Below are 21907 nucleotides of genomic sequence, written 5' to 3' on the forward strand. Positions count from 1 at the left end.
AGCCAGAACAAAGGGACCCTTATATATAACAGACTAATGCCTGAAGGTGATCAGAGAGTCACAGCGAAATGCCTTACAACTCCAATGTCATCATTACCTATCTGTGGTTTTAAAATTACATTAATTTTTACCGCGTTCGCCCAGTGTCCAACTTTAAGGGAACTTCTTGGTAATCACAGACAAAACAAATGTCCAAAACCTAATCTTTTATTTCACAGTTCAATTAACAACGATTTCAAAGTCGCTGTAAAATGATTGGAATTTCTATTCCGAATTCTGGAGGTCTCTCGTTTTGAAACCTTAGCCCAGACGCCAGATATTTTGACACGTTCTGAAAAGCCATTAATAGTGTAGCTTGTCAAAAATTCCCTGTATGTTATGAAGCCCTATAGTTCATTACAGTTCCTCTTGAAACAGGGTAATTTTAATACGAATCTTGCAGAAATGGGGTGTTATGGTGTGAACAGGAGCCATCTGTCTAAGGAAAGGAACCAACCAATAATAAGCACTTGACACATTTTTTTTAAATCTAAAGGCATAATATGCCACTCTACCCTAATCTCACCAAATCCCTACTAAAACTTCCTCATATAAGAACCTCAAATCCTTCATTAAAATAAAGCAAATTTAAAGTCATAATGAGATCGTACCACAGAATTCATAGTCACCACTGTAGATTGCTAACAATATAAGATTACTGCGTAAGAACTGGTGAATACACAAGAAGGTTATCTACCATCAACCTCCTTCTGGTAAGATCCTTGTTACTCAACCTGATATGGTGTACAAATTGCAACCGTAATTCTTCTGAGTAGCGTGCTAATGTATGGAGGCGGCGTTATTTACGCTGATAAAACAAAGTTATCACGAAGTCACATGAAACTTGCTGAGGTTGTAAATTAAATGTAATGATAGAACTGACTCAACACGACACCCTCTTCTTAATAATCAAGCGGTCAGCTTTACATGGTAGTGCAGCAGTGACATATGGATCTACAATCACAGGTCGTTCGATTGTCTGAATTATACGCACGCGAAATATTTTGTATCAAACTAAAAAGCTTAAAACGTGACCCTATCCGGTACATGCAGACTAATATTTACAAATGCCACCAGTAGGATAACAACGCTTACTGCCTCCATCATCAGGGAGATGGAGAAACTCTGAAACGAGGGACCATTTCCACGAGGCTACACGGAGCAAACAGTTTTATAATTTAACACGGAAGCTTTTTTCTTGATTAAAAAAAACATTTCACAGCACTTGTTCCACCATTTATGATGACAAATCACGTGTCATAAATGTACTTGCGTTCGTCTAATATGCACCAACTGTCACGGAAATTTTCACCTCCCTCTGCTTGTTTCTTTCTATTCCTTTATTTGGTTATTTGTGTGTTTTCCTTCGCTACTATAAACCAATTATTCACACGGACGACATTCATTCATTCCCATTTGAGACTGAAATGTTCCTTCTGAGATCCATTACAGGAAGAACAGTATGAAAAACCAGCAGATAACAAAGAGTAGGATTTGAAATTCTGACGGCGGCGGCGAGTATGAAGATGACTGTCTTCTTGCTGCCTAATATCATCAGGCCCTGATGATGGAGGCAGTAAAGACCTTTTAAACACCGGTAAAAGTCTACCAAACTACACGGAGCTACAACGCAGAAGACAGCCATCTTCAAGCAAGCAATTTTACATTCTCATAATTGTACGATAACAGACGAATCACACTCTAGAGATAAGGAAACTAATTAAGAATACGAGAAAGTATTAGGAAATAAATCCATCGCACAATGACTTAAAACTCAGTCTGCAAATAATCGGGGTTCCTGGAACTGCAAACAATAAACGCATGTGAACAAAAACAGGAAGTCTCTACACATTCCATATTCGTATTTTTTCATTCAAAACAAAAAGTAAACGTAGTGCAGAAAACAAAGTGTACAGCGTCTCACCTGTCCCTGATCTTCCCCAGGCATTACGTAAGCGAACACGTGTAAGAGAGAATTCAATGTGACGTCGTGGGTTCCGGACAGCCGACAAGTCCCCAGTTACATGGACGACTATCAGTTTCTCAAGACGGAATGCTGTATGGAGTTGCATTAAGCATTTCTAGTATGGTAAATGAAAGGGGAGACGGGGTTAAAGCCGGGGCAGAATAACCTCCCGAGCTACGTTAATGTCATGACAAATACGTGTAGACCTAATATATAAATAATGGACTTTCGAAATACCTCTGGAAAGAAACTGGGGCAAAATATGTTGAGGTCACTACTCATGAACAGAACTGTATTTTTCAATAAGACAATTTTAACGTTCGAACAACCAGCTAGGTTTGGAAGACGTCGGAAAATAGGTACCAAGCACAGCGTGGCACAGCTCCGGATCGCCCGGGAAACAGAACTTCAATGGCACTATTAAATCTGATTCTACAAAGACGAAATGCTTTCTTGCTGCTATAATTGAATATTCCCTTTATGAAATTATAATGCAAGTGCATATATTTTCTGCACACACAGACAAGCCTGTTGTTTGGCTGCATTCTCATAAAAGGAGTCGAAATATCAAACGCTAACTCATTTCGTGGAGAGATCCAATTTAATGTGCGGCAAACATACCGTGTCTCTAAAACAAAATGTTTAATGAAATATTAAAATCTATCCGAAACATTTGTAATTGTTTAGTTGCATTATACTGTCATTTGATTATATTTCCCACCTTGAAACCAAATGAAATACGACCATTTTAGATGATGTAAATGCTAAGAAAATTTCCCCAATGCCCTCTGCTGGGTATCGATCGGGGCCCAGCCACTCTCGTTGCATCTTGAACGAACAACACACGGTAAGGCAAGTGGATACCGGATAACGACACACATGCGGGTCTAACCTGAACATCGGCCTGACAGTGCACTGACACCCAACACCGACTATGTAATGCACACAAGGAATGACTCTCTGGGTTCTATTTCCGGGGTCCTATCGCATGTGTCAACGTTGCAAATGTTTGTCGATGCCATGTCGTGTCAACGGAGCGACAGACACACGTGGAAAAAAAAAAACATTATAGACGTGTGAAGTGGCCCGTAACATATATCCGCAAGGGGATTGGTCAGGGCTGCATACACGATGGACGCTTTATTCCAACTCAGTGGTACAGAACAGCTGAAGACCGTTAACTAATCAATAATTTGCAAAAATAAAAGCAGTGAAGAAGAGGAAGGAGGGAAGAAAGAAACAACGACAAAGGGAAAAGGAAAGAGATAAACGGAGTTAAGAAATAAAAGACAAGAAAACGCGACATGGAAGATAGAAAGAAACAAAAGGGAGGGAGGGACTGGGAAAGAACAATCAAAGAAAGAGAAAGGGATAAATTGAAAAAAAAAGCAAAGACTCGGGAAGGCTGGAATAATAACACCAAGAAATTTTACAATTTTTTTTCCTATAGATCAATCACAATTATTTTCCTCGAGGGACATTGCATGACCTCTACAGTCGAAACAGCATCAGAATATTCTAAGAATCAACAGGAGATGCTTACCTTAACCACGCCGTGTAGCTGCGTCACACACATGTTTCTACACCACGTGAAAAATTATCGACAATCACAATCCGAAAATTACTGAGCTGTTTTATAAAGACAATGCTTCACGAAGAGAATAAATGGTCCTTATCTTTATTCTGTAATGTTTCATGCAAGTTGCTGTTTCATGAAATTATCACGTCCGGTGGCTGCAGATGGTTGTTACTGAAGCGATTTCCTAGGATTATGACTGAAATCGTAAGCGCACACTTATTACGTTGGTAATATAAAAACAAAACAAAACAAAACAAAGTCTTCATATGGTTACACGAACATGCACGCAATTGCGAAACCTTGTGGTCACATTTATAATACGCTCAATTCAGTATATCGCGAGAAATTTGTTGCCGAAGAAAATTCGGTAATTCGATGCTGAAATATTTTTTGATACAAGTCAATGTTGCAAAATTAACGATGCAAATACCACCGGCATTGCAACATGCAGGCCTATACACATTTCGTCCAAGACACAACAGAGATGTTCTACAGTCACTGTCTTTTGCTGAGTGAAATTTTGCAAATTACATTTTCGAGCGACATATTCATTACAGTAAGAGATAAAGTCGACCACTTACCAGAAACAACACTGTTAAATGGCCTAATAATACAAAATTAACCACCAGATACTAGAATTTACTTCAATTACACTTCACCGTCTTCATTCATTTACACATTTCGGAATTCATTGGAATGGTAAATGAATATTCGTTTTAACGCATTAAAAGGTGAACAGTTTTTAAATAAACAGCAAGATATAAGATATAACACGACCGTGACAATGAACTGAAAATCATGTTCATAACAATGGTTGTAACGACACATATCCATACAACATTACTGCTGAAAGTGTTATGTGTTATATAAACTTAAAATAACTTGCAATGTTCCACAAAACAAACACGCGACAGCCACTGAAGTCGATGTTTCACTGAAACACGAGACGAAGTCGATTGTCGAAATGTGGCAGGCAGGGGACCATGCAAGTAGCCTCAACGTGGTGGTAACAATGAAAGTGTTGTATCCTGTTCAGATAACGAAATACAATTTCAGAGATGTTATGCGGGGAGGCAAGGGCAGTGAGAAACAAACTGCGCAGGCGCCAATATATTCTGAAACATTGCGGTCTCTAAAACGTTTAGCATCAGTTCTCCAAATCGTAAAAACTGGCATTTACATGTTTGAATTCAAATTGTGATTTCGTGTTGGAAACCTGCAAAGAGACTGCATGCCTTCTTCATTACGTATGCACCGGTAATGGACTATATTCCAAGCACATACAAATGTCAGGGCCGTGAAAATTATACAAGAATTTAACTAACTACGTTGTAGTTTTCTTTAATGAGCAGATAAATATATTGTAATATTTGGTAATTACGGGCAATAAAACCAGCAAAAATTGTTAATATAACAAGAACAAACCCTGTCAGAAACTGGACACGCATCAGCCCACATGCCTTTATGCATTACTTATCCTTCTCAAATATCAGTAACTTTTTATTACTTCAGTAAGCACAGGCTAAGTGCGATTTGTAACAAAATAAACGATCTCTGAAAACAGCTCTCATTTTGCCTTGAAAATGAAGAAACAGCTCTTTTATGAACAATGATAATACTACGTGTTAGAACGCCTCCAGAGACCAATAAAAGCTTTAATATTGACAGAATAGTTAAATCCTTTCTGTGGGTAATTTCGAATAACTTGAAAATAATAGGCTACCCGTAATGCATTCTGAAGCCTCACCATTGAGCAGCCACTTCACATTAAAGTAATGGAGTTCCAGCAGCGAAGTAGAAATAAACGCCAACAAATAACGACTGTTTCTTGCGTTTACATAACGACGTTTCATTGTAAGAAACTCTTGTCACTATGTGCAAAGGGAGGCGGAGCGTGAAGATAATCCCTCGTCTCCAACTAGTACCGCGATCGAGATAGTAAGATAACCTCCATGCCTCCTTGCGTCTTAACGTCGCGCTGCCAACCCACAAAGAAAAAATTTCACTAACAGCGTACACTACACAGGCATATGTAGCAGGATAATCGGAACGATAACATGGGAAAGATATTTTTAAGACAGGGTCTCTACATTCTCCAGACTGCCAGCCATACTGACGTTTTTCGTGATTTCCTCGGTTGGTTCCGAATGGTAAGTACCACTTCCTTTTTCCATACCTCCCCGCTTCACCTGAACAATCCACTGATCACTCGAAGTGAAACTCCTTTTTGAATTGATACTTCGTCATTACACAGGGCAGAAAACCGGCAATTAACTTCAATCGTCTATAATATAACGATACAAGAATAATTAAAGTTAACCCCGTTCGCCTGCGGCAACTTCTCTGCCACGTCTGTAAGGCAAGTAGTCTAAACAATGTAATCAGGCGTTTCGCTCAGCAATTGCAAGGCCAGGTCAGCGGATCAATGCCGACGGGTTCACTTGCTAATCTTACTCTCACTTCAAATGGGAATTTGCCCCCCCCCCCCCCCCCCCGAAAAGAAATAATTCCCAAAGAACTACACGGTAACGGATAATTACTAAAATTATATTAAACTGGTAAAATAAATTTCCCTGCTTTTAAAGAACCAGAAGGTTCATGTTCATGATCTTTGGACCATACCTTAAACATCTGATGCTGAAGTTCGTCAGATAATTTCGTAAAAAATCAATCCGTACCTCAAAGAGAACACAACGTACCTCCATGACAACTATCAACTGGCCGATGCTGTTTAAGAAAATAATTGCACAAAAATTCGGAGTTACTGAGGGTAAAGAACGTGGTGCATCTCGTCGCAACTCATTTTTAAAGGCCTAAAGTTTCCCTACCAATATTTTGTAAACATTTCTCAGCTTCTCAAAGCCTGCTACATGCCACGCCAAACTAACTCCTAAGTTAATCGTCCCACTGATACTAGAAGAAGGGAATTATTTAACTCCTACCGCTGTCCAGTAAATGCGCCATAAAGAATATTTATCCCATGGAATAATAAAAGAAATGGAGGGGATTTTTATTGTTCCACATTACCACACAGGGTCATGTGAAGGGCGACAGAGCCATAGTCAAGTCAATTTAGATCGTCAATCAAAATATGTCACGTCCCTTTATCCTCTGACGCCTATTTAAGAACTATGTTGCGGTGGGGGTGGATATCACATTCCCACCGTTAATGAACAGCTACATCCGTCCTGACTCCATTAATTTGCCCAAATATGCTAACAACTGTTATAAAAACATCGATCTCTAAGCCCTCTGTGATAATAAGTGCAGTTACAGTAAATGTATAACGAAACATTGTCTAAGAGAAGTCTGTTTGTCTTCAAGATATCAAATTAGCGACGACTAAGTATGTCAGCCGAAAAACTACGGTCAACAAGGCAACTACAAACGGCGCACATTACAATTACCATATAATAACATACTCATGGCGGAAATTACTTCTGGCCATAGTTCTGAAAGGCAGTAATTAAAATATTAAATCAAATCTAAAACTTCTTGACGATGGTGAAGAGTCAATTGAATAAAAATTTACTTGGATATTATCCATCGTCTAGTAAATATAAAACGTAAAAACTAAAACGACGTTTCGGAGATAGGACTCTATCTCCGTCTTCAGGTTCCTACACAGTTGGGCCCACTAGATAGAGCTAATCCCTATCTCCGGACGATAGGGATTAGCTCTATCTAGTGGGCCCAACTGTGTAGTAACCTGAAGACGGAGATAGAGTCCCATCTCCGAAACGTCGTTTTACGTTTTATATTTACTAGACGATGGATAATATCCAAGTAAATTTTTATTCAATTAAAATATTAAAGCGTAACATTGTACCTGTGGTTTTATTATTATATGTGGAGTTTGTAAAACAGCAATAAAACAAACAATAGGAATTTAATTTCCTCTTCACTGAACAGGAAAAATTAAATATCTAGTTTCGCAGGCACGCATTTCTGTCAACCGCAGAATTCATTCGCCCGTAAAGGATACATCAATGGATTTATTATACCCTACTAAAACTAATTTCTATGTCCGATAATAAAATATATTCCACAAATTAAATTACTAATATTTAAGCGACCATTTGATAAGTAAAATTTGTTAACATTTAAAACATTATTTTCCATATGCAGTCGATACTGTTTATTATCACGCACAAAAAATACAGCAGGCTTCATCGGGACCTGTGAACGTAACTTCCTAATTCTGTAAGGGGCTAAAAACAACTAGACTCGAACTTACAACCCTCACGGTTAACAACCAGAGGACTGTAAGCTGCTAGTGGGTCGCCTGTTTTCACAGCGTGGACCATGGGTTAATTCCAGAAAATAAACTTATTAATATTAAAAAATGCCCAAGTATTGAGACGTTGATTATATAAACGCAGACACAATTGGCACATTTTGTTCTATCCATATAACTAAAACTATAGCTACGTCTTAAGAAACCTCAGTAACATTTTCTTTTGTATTAATATTAATATTTTTTATAGTTGAAACATGACATATCCCGTCAACTAGCATAGGCTAGTCAGCGAAACATACGACGTATAATATCTTGATCATCATTATTTTTCGTGATCTTAAAATAAAATAAAAATGTAAAATGCTGCAACAAATAACAATAATAATAATAATAATAATAATATTAAAAGCGAAAGGCCAGATGTAATTTCTGTCCATTGTTCCACCTCAACAGGCTGCAAAGATATAGTCCAGTTGGTCACGGAGGACAATCGAGGATAATCAATCAATATCAGCACCCTTAAAGCGACCCGATTACTACAAACAACAGCCACAGTGCCTACTTGTCTTTTGATTTAAGAGGAAATACGAGCTAAGTTTCGCTTGTTTCCTGCCAGAAACCTTTTCCAGGTCAAAGTTAGCAACTAATGGCCCCCCCCCCGGGGGGGGGGGTTAAGACAACACTGTCCTTTCACCTTTAATATTTTATAATGATGACGTCAAAGCATAACAAAGATGAAAGTTATATAAACATGTTACTGCTAATAGCGTAAAGCCGAACTGCGTTTTCTTTGCACTTGGAGGTCATCATGCCAGTAGGGCGTATTAACAAATTTGCATAATAGGTGATATTTGGTGCTTGCTGCCTCCATAATCCGTGACGGAAGCAGTCCTGATGCTCACATGACTGAGGTAGCAAGCAACTCTAAAAATATCGGCAAAATTCTAACAGACTACATGGGGCAATATCCCGGAAGGCAGCCATTTTCATATTCTCCATCGCCAAAGCCTGAAACGTCACATTATAGTTTTCTCCCACCCCCTCTCCCGCGTAGTAAGATCATGAAGAAAGTCATTATGAAAGCAAAACATATTACACCCAATAAAACACCTATGAAGTCCAACACTTTTCTACCCCCGTTATAATGACTACGAAATGCAATTTCTGTATTAAATCGCATATGGAAAATGGCAATATAAAGAAAGGTTGACGACTGAGAAGGAAAATGGGGAACATGTTACGAGTTTTAGGTGCACGAGAACCGAGGGGAATAGCAGGTCTTCTGGGCAGAACGCCAGAACGGAAGATTAATTCATCTCGTAGCTGGAGGACTGTGCCAATACAAGAGGGAAAGGAAGTCTGCATACCTACCGAGTAGCTTACCTCGCGTCGCAGTGTACTTCAAAATAACTGTAGTCGCACTCGTAGGGTTCACGAGTAGTACAATGTTCGCAATACGCGTTATAGTACGTAACTGGTCTAGACGCGATGGAATCATACGTCCATGCCCTGTCACCACCAGAATACATTGGACGTGGCAGCGGGAAAGGATTTACTATACTATCAGTCCCTCGATTTTCTTTGTCAGTATCACCTCACCGCTGCTCTAAATTCAGCTGCCGGATGGACAAAGGACCCGTCACGGGCCGCAGTTCCACCGAGACATAGCCTCATCGCATCGTAACAATAACCTGACCGACGTCTTCATCTTGTGTTACTCTACGTACCAAGTACAAGTACGTTCCATTCAAGAACCAATCAATACCGAACCTATCTTATCGCTGGTCTCAGAAATGACAACATTTTTTTACCCCCGCTCTCCAGAAATGGAACGCGGAAAATCAGAAACAGTTCGACGGATCTGTCCACGCCTTTCGCAGTGAAATTCAACGTCTTTTCCCTGAATACTCGACTCATTTCTACTCGAGTAGCGTAGTCGGGATGTCGAACGCACAGATTCGCCCCGATTACATTCTTCACGCTAGAACTGAGCCGACTGTTCCCATAAAAGACAACATTCACGATTTTGCACAACTGGTGTGAGTAGCGGCCTAGCAACATTAGCCATGACTCGAAAGTCAAGGGGGTGAATGGGAGAGAGTTACGCGGGGGTGGACTGGCTTTTTTTTTTTTTTACTGTAGTTCATGTATATATTGTTGGGGAGACACGAACTACATTCTACATTCAAACTTGTTGCTGGCTGAGTTCATGCGGTTCCTACCGACTTGAGACCATGTTACACTGAAGAGGATGCTCATAACAGAAAATAAACAAATCTAAGAACCGTATTTTGACATGCCAAAGGCTGTCGTGTGTTTGCACATTATCTTTGTAGAAGGCGCCATGTGTCACCACCCAACAAATATAAATCGGGGTGTCTGCCCCCCACCCCCATGTCAAACAAAAAAGACAGCTGACCAAGCGAAAAATACTGATCGAAGTGGGAGCAGGGCGACGTTACAACTGTAGATGAATTCGAGCAAAACAGTTATTTCAAAACTCTACATTGATTTCGTTTCGTTACACTGACGAAAAAATAAATGACATTGAACAAAAATACAAAACGAAGATCTGTTTCGCGGTGTTTGATCCCATCATCCCAAGCTTAGCACAAAAACCTTTCTTTTAAATATACGTTTTTTCCTTCTCCTTTCACAGGTTTCAATCCGCAGGAATTCTATTTCCACTCTTCCCAGAACATGTAGCAACTATATCTTTCATGTATTTATCCTACTCTCATCTCTGTCTGCTACACTACAGCAATCCTCTGTCCAATACGAGCAACATTCACGATCCAAGCTCCGCTTATGTATTATTTAAAAGAACACACACACCTTGTTCACCCTTCGATAGACCGATATAACATCTGTCTTACTGGTGATTGATAAGGTTACATTCGACCCTTCTCGTAGTAGGCAATCCAGACGCCGAAGGAAAATAAAACCACATTTACTATAAGAGACCAGCGAAGTACCTTATCAGAGTATTAAAATATTTAAAAATAACCGTCAATCACAATAAAATTAAAAGATTAAAATATCATATCATCATACTTCGACATCAATACGAAATACGAAATTAACATATTAGTGACCTGGGATACTACAACAAATGGTACTACAACGAATGGTGAATCAATATTAAGGACAAAACATCATAAGAAAAATCATTAAAAATCCTTAAAAGTAATTCAGTGAAAAGTTTATATACAAAACACCAGATGATGGCTATATATAGCCGAAACATGTTGTGTAAGTTCCATATGTAAATCGAGTACTCGATAGGGAACGTAATATGATATTTTAATCTTTTAATTTTATTGTGATTGACGGTTATTTTTAAATATTTTAATACTATTAATTCACAATATGACGCATCTACAATACCTTATCAGAGACTAAGCCCCTAACTTAGAACTGAGAATATGATAATATGCTGTCACATACCTCGTGGGCGGTAATAGATAAGTGCAGAATGATGATTAAGAGGGAAAATATTAATAACTATGAGAATAACTTTCTCTAGTTCCCCTTCATTCACCACAAGTCGAAAGTCAGCCAGAATTAAACCTGGATTTCCGAATGAAAAAGCCTGTGTCTAACCGCCTGAGCTACGGCAGGGCTTCGAAAAGAACAGATGACAATTAGAAAATAACCGACCACATCATCTTCTGTCGCTCTACTCAACACAGATGAAATCCAGTTTTGCAATGTCTAATATTATGAAAATATAAATAAATGCTTAATTAAACTGAATACAATCACACATACACTATATGAATTATCTACAAGTCATTATTTATATTAATTTGAAGACGCTATTATTATGTGATTCTTATTTTTATTTTCGACAGTGGTTTTGCAAGTGAAGGCAGGTATTAGAGTAGAAATCAGAGCTTCCAGTTACCAGTCGTTGTTAAAAATCCATCCTTGAACTTGGTTCTTTTGAAATGACCACCGTAAACACTGAAATATCATCCACCCTAATAGTTTATTTATAATTGGAGGTTACCTCCTCTGAACTGACATTCCAAATGCATTTTAACAAAACATAAGAACTGAAGAGATACTCACCCAGTTCGTCAATCAGGCTGAGCAGCGGTCTCCTTGACAACCGGAAATGAAATCCTGCGATGTCCTTTCTTTAATAATAACATCTCGCACTAGAAAATAAGACGCGGTTGTTCACATGGCTGATCTTGCCATTCAAGTACACAATAAAGTAGACCTTACGTTCACACACAAATGACTTACAAAAGTTTATGGCTCATGGAACTGTGGATTTGTTTGCGCCCATAATTCACTGCGCGACTTGAAATTGGGTTATAAAAAGCACCATATACAAAACTGGTTGAAATTGGTTAATTCGAATCTTCATTCGCACTGCACGGAGAAACTGCAATTTTGAATGTTGAAATATAAATAAACAATTCACTTTTCGTGCATAAAACACAGTAAAAATTCACAGCGACTTTGTAAGTTAAACAGGGATTTATAATTCTTTGCGAGAGTTTCACAGTGGCTACAGACAAGGTTTTAGGGACAGAGCGAATACCTGAACAATGTACAAAGTTCCGAAGAAGATGTTAAGTTTAAAAATATTGATGTAAAATATGTACCAATAGAAAAACTCCCAAGAAAATTTACAGTTTTATGAAACTGGTAACATTTCTGACGTAGTTTATCGATTGGTTCCTACACAGTTACTTTCAGTTATATAAAAATCAATTCTATTTTACTTTTTGCTTACAGTAAAACCTTAAATTCTGTACTAGTAAAAAAACTGAACTTAATATCCATGAAGGAAACACGAATACTGGACTGTATTGACTTTGTAAAAACACCCTCATTAACAAACCAGTGACGGTGACAGCAACTCAAGTTTGTCAGAGCCAAAAAAATTATGTTACGAAGTCACACCAACCATCTTGCAAACACTAAGCTCGTTAAAAACACTGAACACATGTTCTGAACACAAACAAGGTACGTCAGCTGTCATGGCGCTGGTAATAAATCCACCAACAGCACTTATAAAAAAGTCAACAAATTCTTTTGAAATAAAACATAAAGAGGTTCGTTATGTAATCAAGGTGAAGATAATATCGTCATTGTGCCTTGGAGGCGTATAGGGGCAGCGGAAAAGATCTCCACACATTCCTAACCTCGAAATGATTTACTGTGGGATTAAGAAAAGTGTAAATTTGGTCTCATATTCTTCCCAAAATAATGTAGTGATCAGACAGTGGCAGTTCGTGTTGTATAGTTGTGAAAAGTGTTCTTACAGTCCGAAGGAAAGTCATAACTTACCAAGTATTTGAACACGAAATGATCGCGAAAATATTTTTGAGAAGAAAACCTCAGAAGATAACGTGAAAATACAGGAAAAACCTTTGTATTATAATTTATACAACTGACTCAACAGCAACTTAAGGCATTCCAATCAAATCGATTAATATCTATAGCCGTAACGGCCTACCGTGGCCGATCACAAATCACTGGCTGGTACGCGACGGGGGCAGAAGATTTTTCCTCTTGCCTCTACGTCAAGACTTGCTCTGGGGTTCTATCCGATGGGGAAAAGCGCGGCCGAGTCGTGACGCTAACCATTCGCCCTCATCTAGAGTCAAGGTTAGGAATGAGTAGGAGCTATACCTCCAGTCCCCCCACCCTCAAGCGCCTACATGACGTATAGTGGGACACCTGATGACGGAGGCAGTATGACCTCAGAAACGTTGGTTAACATCGACCAGACTACACAGCGCAACAACCCAGAAGACGGAAATCTTCATACTCATCGCCCTGATGACGGAGGCAGTATGACCTCTGAAACGTTGGTTAACATCGACCAGACTACACAGCGCAACAACCCAGAAGACGGAAATCTTCATACTCATCGCCCTGATGACGGAGGCAGTATGACCTCCGAAACGTTGGTTAACATCGACCAGACTACACAGCGCAACAACCCATAAGACAGAAATCTTCATACTCATCGCCCTGATGATGGAGGCAGTATGACCTCCGAAACGTTGGTTAACATCGACCAGACTACACAGCGCAACAACCCAGAGGACTGAAATCTTCACCTTTACTTTTATTTTCTGCGTCTGTTTTGTCCACGCCCCCTTGTTCCATGCAGAGGCAAAGTGGTAAATTCTTTCAGGTCAGGGTTTACAACTTCCTACGATCACTGTCATTACTGGGGTTCCAAATGTTCGGGATTCCCAATACGGAATTTCCTGAACTGTAAACGATCCAGCACCAGACATTCAAAAAGCTGCATACCTCAGCGAAACCTAGGTATACAGCAGACACAAGTAGATATAGCAAAAGCCATAGGACAACAGACAACGTAGACAAACATCCGTCGAGTGGGACCCGAGTAAGTTATCCCACGACTATAGCAATCACAAGCCACGAACTATTAAGTGCCTAGACGCTCTCTGCTGAACGTTCTAGTTAGAAAATGAATGTTTGAACGGAAGGACGAAGCAATTAGTTGGGACCCCATTCAAGCAAGTGGACCTCGATTCCCTTGACTACCCTTCCTTCCTTCTCTGAATATAAGGCAAGTTCCTACTTACCCCTGAGCAATGTACAGAATGCTTCATTTAAAAAGCAACTAAAGCCCTTCGCTGACCAGGAAACAAAATATCGATCTATGGCACAATTTATAAAACCAATTTTCAGAAAAGTCAGGTGTGCATGCTTCTGGAATAAACGGAAATAAATTTTTAGAGTTGCTCTACAGGCTGCCACAGATGCTGTGTTTCTATCCGCCATAGGTTTCGCTTCAATTGGTTTGTTAATGGGGAAGATTTCATGTGGACACTTTGTATTTTCAACTGAAAATTAGCAAGCATTTCCAGAACTTCTTCTCATCCTAATTTCCTCGTGAGCATCATTTTGATTTGTTGTTGTTCCCAAATATTTTAACTTTTTCACACTTTCAAAGGATTAACCACCCTAACCTTATTTTGCCTGCCTGTCTGCTGATGGGATACTAACATGTACTTAGTTTTTTCTGAATTTATTTCTAGGCCCACCTTTCTACTAGCTTCTAGAAAAACTTGTGTTCCTCTTTATTGTATTTATTTAGATATTCATTAAACTCAACAAATTTAAATACATTTTTCACTTCCCTCTCCTCTGATACTCACATTTGACCAATAGTGTGTTATAATTCTAATTATGTGAATTCTCTAATCTAGTACCTCTATATTTTTGTATATTTTCTTTTCATGTTAGTCTAAATGACTCAAGTTATTTAATTATTTAAACTTTTAGTACAAAGTAGCAAGTTGCCTCTATCATGCCTATAATCATGCAATTTTAGATAATCAATTTGTTGTTACCATTCTGTATTTATTATTGTGTTCTTGTGACCCTCTCTTGTGTGGTATCTGAAATTGACCTTCTAGCTGTTGATACAACACACTAACAATAAAGAACTGAAATGAACTTAATTGAATCATCATACAACACACTAACAATAAAGAACTGAAATGAACTTAATGGAATCATCATCTTCATCATCATCAACTTTTTTGTTGTTATTATGCAATTAATCTCAGAAAATGGCGAACAGAAACCGACTCGGAAAGTAACACAATAAATTTAAATAAAATGAACTTTTAATTTTTTAAAGATATGACCGGGGTTTGAGCCTCATGTCCAATTTGTATTGGGTTTCTTTCCACGGGGATAAAACGGCCGGGGTGTGATGCTAAGTACTCACACGTTTCATTGGTACAGCTGCAGACACGTGTCTTGTGCGTATGAAGAAAATGTACGCAAGAACTGAATAAAAGATGTGCAGTAAATTAACATGCACGCAATATTTAGAAACGGAGAGCACATACTGAATGCTATTTTTCATGGTCAATACTGTACAAACGAGTTTGAAAGCCCTGGATCAGGTTATCCCAGGTATCTCTGAACTGTGGGAAGATAAACACTGGAAAGTATCCCTGGTAAAGACGAAACGGCAAATAATGATTCTTTTAACAAATAAGCAATCAGACTAAAATACACTGGGTGAAAAGCACTGACCTTAGTACACCAAACACACGGCAATGCTTTGAAATCCACACACAACTTTCGCATAAGAACGTCTCACACCACAAACACAGTTTATACTGTAATTATGTATGAAGCAATTTGCTACATCAAACCTTGATATGGATCATGAACTAGGAGAACAACGTTCCATAATACACAATTTACTTCTGAAATGCTAATAAATCGAAAAGCCGAAGTGTAATAAAACAGCATTGTTTCTTCTTCTAACTCAACGCGCCATTTCCTTCCCCCTCCATATTGCATTCGAATATCAAAAACAAAAGTTAGAATTCTACGATCGACAAGTCGATAATGGTATCGACTTCATGATAGTAATACTACTACTACTATTGACATCTATTGAAGATGAAGCGATGACTGACTGCAGACTTTTGCTATTGTCCTGCCATCGTGTGGCCAATATGCAATATTCACACTGCAACTGTCAGAGAGAAATGAGAAACCATCTATTGTAGGTGGTTGACACATTTGCAGGTTAGGTGTTTTGAACTGAAGTATTTACGTATATTTTATTACATAGAATGGCATTTTTTTTACATCCAAATATTGTGCGGTACAACTGCACTTGTGGTTCTTTGAAACCCATTTCCAGAATATATTTTTGTAGGCACTGCTTGAAAATAAGGTGTGGCTATTGTGTATGTCATGAGGTAAGTTATATTCATTGTATTAACTGTGTTTTATTTTCATGTTATTAAGACATTAATACACGTAATTGTGTACGTGAAAACATTTCAAATTACATTTTTCTAGGCAGACTCTCACTATTGTGCTAACTGCTTAGAGATATTGCCATCGTCTGAGGCTCGTCTAAAGAAAAATCGATGTGCTGCTTGCTTAGATTGCCCAAGCTGCTTGAATACTGTGTCTACTCGGTCAACAAATATAACTGTACAAAATCCTGATGACCCAAATAAGACTGTGACTCGGAAAGCATATTATTTGGCATGTGGTTTTTGTAGATGGACTTCGAGGGATGTTGGACTTCCAGATCAGACAGTTGGTCAGTACATGTTAGAATGTATTTTATAATATTACAGCATCAAGTTTTCGTCATGTACGTTGTTATTAATAATCTTTAGAACTATTTATAATATTAATGAAAGTGTGTTCAAGAATCTCAACGTGTTTGAATTCTGCACTATGTAAACATTTTATTCTCCAATTACACATTTTTGTAAAGAGCAAAACTGGAAATATCTCCAGGACATAAATGACACAATTTGTACTCTTTTTTACTTTTATTCCATATTTTAAGAAATGCAGAGTGAAAGGAATAAGATAATAAGTATTTGTAATTGATTGTATTATAAGTCTGTTTTGATTTCAGCAAGTGGAGGTTGGCCAGAGAGGGAGCATGCCCATGCTGCTCGAATAAGCTCACTTCTAGAACATTACAAGGTTCTAGCATTACGAGAGAGGCAAGAGAGGGAAAGGAAGAAGTTTACACCTCGTCGTAGTTACTTACATTTCTCTGACAAGTTTGGTTTGACAGCAGTAATGGCACGCAAGAGAGCAGGCTTGCCACCATTGGGTGGTTTAGGGATTAAAGATGAGGCAGGAAGCATTCTTGAATTGACTCCTTCAGTGGCATCTGAGGAGGTGGATTCACTTCCTGCAGAAATCTATACCAAGCCAATAAACCTTGCACACGGTGAGAAACAGTAGTCAGTGGTAACATGTTTAACTTGTTTTCAGGAGGTACCTGGTTTTGACTGTAACCATGGGCTGGCAGTCCTAAAGGAATGTTCTTGTGGTTTTTATTATTTGCTTCAGACATCTTAACATGATGTCCCACCTGGTTCAGCTAATTTAGTTTGAATTTCAAAGAAGTTAAGACTGTGCTTGGCATTGATCTGCAAATGATTTTAATGTCAGTTTGAGTTCAACAGAGAATCCCTTTTGAAGTCTATTTATTTGAACACTTGCCAGATTACTAGGACCAGTTTTTTCCGGGCATATAAATTTTAAAATGAGATTTTACTATGTTTTATTATTTTAGAAGGGCATATTTCCATTATTTTCATTTTACTGTACTATTTTAGGAGAAGCAAAGAGTTAATTAAGAGATATTGTAATATGTTATCCCAGTCTTACTTAAATATTTTATTACAAATATAAACTACATTTTCATACAGTGAGCCATTCAAAAGTTATGTAGATATCACTGTTTTTCTTCTGGGTTGAAGATGGAGATAGTATGTTTTCCAGAGCGCTAGTATCCACAAACAAGTCCACATGATATCACAGCCTGGAAGAACAACATTGTCATCTTCACAGTTTTGTAGATGTTCAAGAACATCTGTTATTTCCAGCTGTCTTTGTACAGGATGAAAACATGCAATGAAAATCTTAAATTCATTATAAAGTTCAACTATATGTGTAGAATAGCAGAATACATTTTTTTATAAAAAAAGTACACTTCTAAGATATGTGTAACTCGACACTTACCAGCACACCATCCTCCAACCTCCCCCACATTAATACCTTAACTCTGAAACATAACAACATAACAAGCCCACTAACAAATGGTAATAACTGTCTCCAACAGAGCTGCCAGTCAGCTTCCTCTTGTATTATAGTACAAGATTCAGCCACTAGAATCTGAACCAGAGCTTGTCTAGTTATGCTAGAGCATGTTGCTAGGTTATGTTTACTTTTGGCAGTGGCAACACTTTCACAACGCCTGGCACAGCCTGAATTCCAGACCGAACTGGTATCCAATCTGTTCCCAGCTCACAAACACCTCATGATCAAGAGGTCACAACGATGTCGCAGCTGTGAACATAATGTCAGTAAGCCAGAGTATAACCCTGGCTCCATCAAGTTCAAGATTCAGCTGGCAGCTTAGTAAGTTTTAATGTAGTGTGTATTTTTTATAGGTTATTCTTCTTCTTCTATGGCTCTCCGGTCCGTATTCGGTCCATGGCCTCCTCAATTCTCCTCTTCCATTCGGTCCTCTGTTAGGTCCGTCTGTCCGAGGCTTTGATCGAGCTTTTGAAACATCTTCCCTTTTACGGTGCAAGGTTGTTAGCCTTGCGACCAACCCCCAACCTTGAGAACCAGGGTACCTGTCTTAGTCTGACCTCTCCCCCTCAACCAATCTGGCTAGGGAGGCCCTACCAGTAGCTATGCTACCGCCAGCATAGCTCTTGGGATTTTATAGGTTATAATCTATATTTATTTGAATAGGGCACAACAGAAGGTTTCTCCCTTTGCTGTTCTTTCGGAAACTGCCATGTCTCTGACAAGCTAGAAGAAGTAAATTCCTTCCTTCCCCTTCATGGACAGTTTAAGAGTGCAAGGAACTCTCACAATACATTATTTATACAATAACTTATACCAAACTGCTCCGTGGTTGTTTCTCCTTGATGAATAAGACAGAAAACAGTAAATGTCTAGACATTATGTCCTTAATCGAAATCTGCCTTTTCTTGATGTAAATTTTCTAACATTTAGAATTCATTTCCATTACTTTCCATTGCCTCCATTTAACATTGTCCTTAATTTCGGTTTAAAATAAAATGACACGAAAGAAATCTGTACTCTACAAATTTAATTAAACACAATAAGGTGTTCTTATCATTTTGGGGTTGGTAATATGAGCGCTGCTTGCAGTTACTATGTTCCGGAGATACGTGTTGTGACTTGTGAGCCGCTGCGTATTGGTCAAGAGTGTCAGCTGATCATCAAACTGTGCAACCCAACTCAGCACCAGACTGCCATTGAGTTCCTCCCACTTCCTTCTGCAGAAGAGGATTTGGAGGAACGGTACAAGGAAATAGAAGAAAAGAAGGAAAAACAGGCTGAAAAAAAGAATGCAGAGGTAACTACACTACCAAAACTGGAGAAAGCAAGTTTTATTCTTTGGTAAATGTGTTTGATTTTGTTAAGTGTCAAATATTTTGTCAGTCTTTAAGTTCTTCATGAGCTGGGATAGCTCAGTCTGTGACTGTGGGCTGGATGAAGTGTTCAGTTACCACCAGAAGTAGGAATTCCATCACATCCAGACTGAATCTGGGGCTGATCAAATGCCGTATCCATTGACCCAGCGTCTTTATGTGAAGGTAAATTTGGAGTATATAGCTTTCTACTCATCTTTGTCTGATGCTGAGGTTAAGAAAGTGTGGAGTCATAACGCCACTCCTCATACGTTTTGTTAAGTATATCAGGGATAACTTTGTATTAACCATCATATTCATATGCTTGTACTGTGTTTATGTCTATATATGGACACGTTCAAGATTGAGTATTTACTAATTACTTCTATTTTATTGTGGTACATAATATTTTGTAACTATGGTTGTATTTGTATTAATTTCTCATATGTTTATCCAGAAAACATCACAAGGTCGAGATGATGTAAGCGTACTTCTGCCATCATTGTCATTGTCACGGCAGTTATCCGTCTCCGAGGATCCGCATCCTGCGACTGTGAAGCTTACTGGTGAAGTAATTTTGCCATCTTCATCTGTATTACTTCCACCGAGAGACGATGCTGCCGAGTACGATGACGCAGGGGACACTTACCACTTTCAGGATAACCCCAAGTATGTCTGTGATGATTAATTTGACAACCCATGACTATATCAGTAGTGAATCACATTACTCATCGTATTTCTTTGGATGATACATAAAATTTTCATTCATATTTTTTAAAAAAAAATTATATTAGTAACATTCTTCACTGTGTTACAGGGTTGTGGTGTGGCGTAAAGCAAACAAGGCTGCTGTGAAGATGGTGGTTGTTCCTCAGGATTCTGCTACAGAAACGAGAGAGGTCCTCATAGGCTTTGTGATGAAGTATACATATGTAAATACTATGGCCTCATTAGAGCAGAAGGAACCACAGAAGGTTGACCTGAAAGTCAAAGTATTCATTAATGTTGGAAAGACTGTTGGCTCTTGCATCTAAATATAGAAGTATATATTAAAAAAAACCTTCAGGCTCGAATAAAATTTGTATGAAATATTTTACCAAAGTGCTTCAACTCCTTATAAAAGTTGGAATGTCAGAATATGCTAATTAGTAGTTTGCACTGAAAGCTGTCTTCTGAATAGTTGCGCCATGTAGTCTGGTAAACTTCTACCAGACTACAGGGCACAACAACCAAGAAGATCCCAATTAACACTAACCTTTAATCAAGGATTATTATTAGCTTATTAACTATATCTAATATTTTACCAAAGTCACTGCTAATATGTAGGTTAATTTATTTTATACATGTTGTATTACATGTAAGTTTTAAGATATTTAATTCATAGGCAGGAGAAAGTTGCAGCTCTGAATTTTTTTTAATAATATACAATTGTTAAGACAGCCCATAAATTATCAGAATAAGGACAGGTAAATATGTCTGATGACAACATTAGAGAAAGATGGAAACATGTTTATTTTCTATTTACCCCAAAAAAGTTTTCAGCAAATTAAAATTGGAATGTTAAGAAATGTAAGATTTTTTTTTAAAGCAGGTTGGGTCCAGTTTCTTTCATAAGGTATGTTTCAAACGATGGAGACTGTCTTCAGAAATCAAGTTCACTCATTACTTATATTAACCTTTATCACAGGCAGTTGGTTCATGTGTAAGCAGTGAAGGTTAACATTTGTGATATTAAATGTAATTGCTGTTTTCTGTTGCAGAATCTGGTAACAGCTGTTTAATGTCAGTCACTTTATTGTTTCCATTATAATAAAAGTTACTTAAAGATGTTTTGTTTTTGAATTGTTCCTGATAAAGTATAACATGGACCATCAAAAGTTAAAAGCAGTCAAAAATATTTCCTTTCTTTGTATGAAACCTTAAACAAAAAGTTGGTGGCACTATCAAGGTACAAGGAGCAGTGAGGTTTTACAGAAAATTGACAAATAAACGTAATTTAGACCTCTTCATATTCACAAATAAAAGAATGACTATTCATATGATCCCATGCTGAAAAATTGTTTCCTGCATTCATTCACTTTATGAAATTGTTAAAGTACATAGGGTTTAAAAATATTTTC

At 38.1% G+C, this 21907-nt stretch overlaps 2 protein-coding genes across 4 annotated transcripts in view; one reads left to right on the top strand and one right to left on the bottom strand.

The window, feature by feature from the left end:
- The window catches only part of LOC110838759 (phosphatidylcholine:ceramide cholinephosphotransferase 2), a 61557-nt gene extending 45432 nt beyond the window's left edge, over window positions 1–16125 (bottom strand). For 2 of the 3 annotated variants that reach the window (XM_087347584.1, XM_087347583.1), the window contains exons 1-2: window positions 15877–16125; window positions 11899–11987 (exon numbers count right to left, since the gene is read on the bottom strand). The gene's annotated coding sequence lies outside the window, so the exon portion shown is untranslated. Of the gene's footprint in view, window positions 1–11898; window positions 12221–15876 lie in introns of all 3 variants that reach the window. The other variant, XM_087347585.1, reaches the window with a different exon arrangement.
- Window positions 16126–16309: 184 nt separating this feature from the next.
- DCTN4-p62 (dynactin subunit 4) lies at window positions 16310–21616 on the top strand. The gene is made up of 7 exons (XM_022082318.2): window positions 16310–16556; window positions 16660–16909; window positions 17237–17560; window positions 18573–18756; window positions 19525–19732; window positions 20245–20456; window positions 20605–21616. The coding sequence occupies exons 1-7, from the start codon at window positions 16428–16430 to the stop codon at window positions 20819–20821; spliced, it is 1524 nt and encodes a 507-aa protein (XP_021938010.2). The 5' UTR covers window positions 16310–16427; the 3' UTR covers window positions 20822–21616.
- Window positions 21617–21907: the final 291 nt, after the last annotated feature.

Source organism: Zootermopsis nevadensis, unplaced genomic scaffold (genome assembly GCF_977971745.1).
Source record: "Zootermopsis nevadensis isolate Lab colony 2312 unplaced genomic scaffold, Znev_1.0 Znev_ptg000012l, whole genome shotgun sequence".
Lineage (NCBI taxonomy): Eukaryota > Metazoa > Arthropoda > Insecta > Blattodea > Termopsidae > Zootermopsis > Zootermopsis nevadensis.

Coding starts and splice junctions, on each gene's coding strand:
- DCTN4-p62 (XM_022082318.2), top strand. CDS start 16,428: ATGGCATTTTTTTTACATCCAAATATTGTGCGGTACAACTGCACTTGT. Junction 16,557..16,659: donor GCTATTGTGTATGTCATGAG/GTAAGTTATATT, acceptor ACATTTTTCTAG/GCAGACTCTCACTATTGTGC. Junction 16,910..17,236: donor ACTTCCAGATCAGACAGTTG/GTCAGTACATGT, acceptor TTTTGATTTCAG/CAAGTGGAGGTTGGCCAGAG.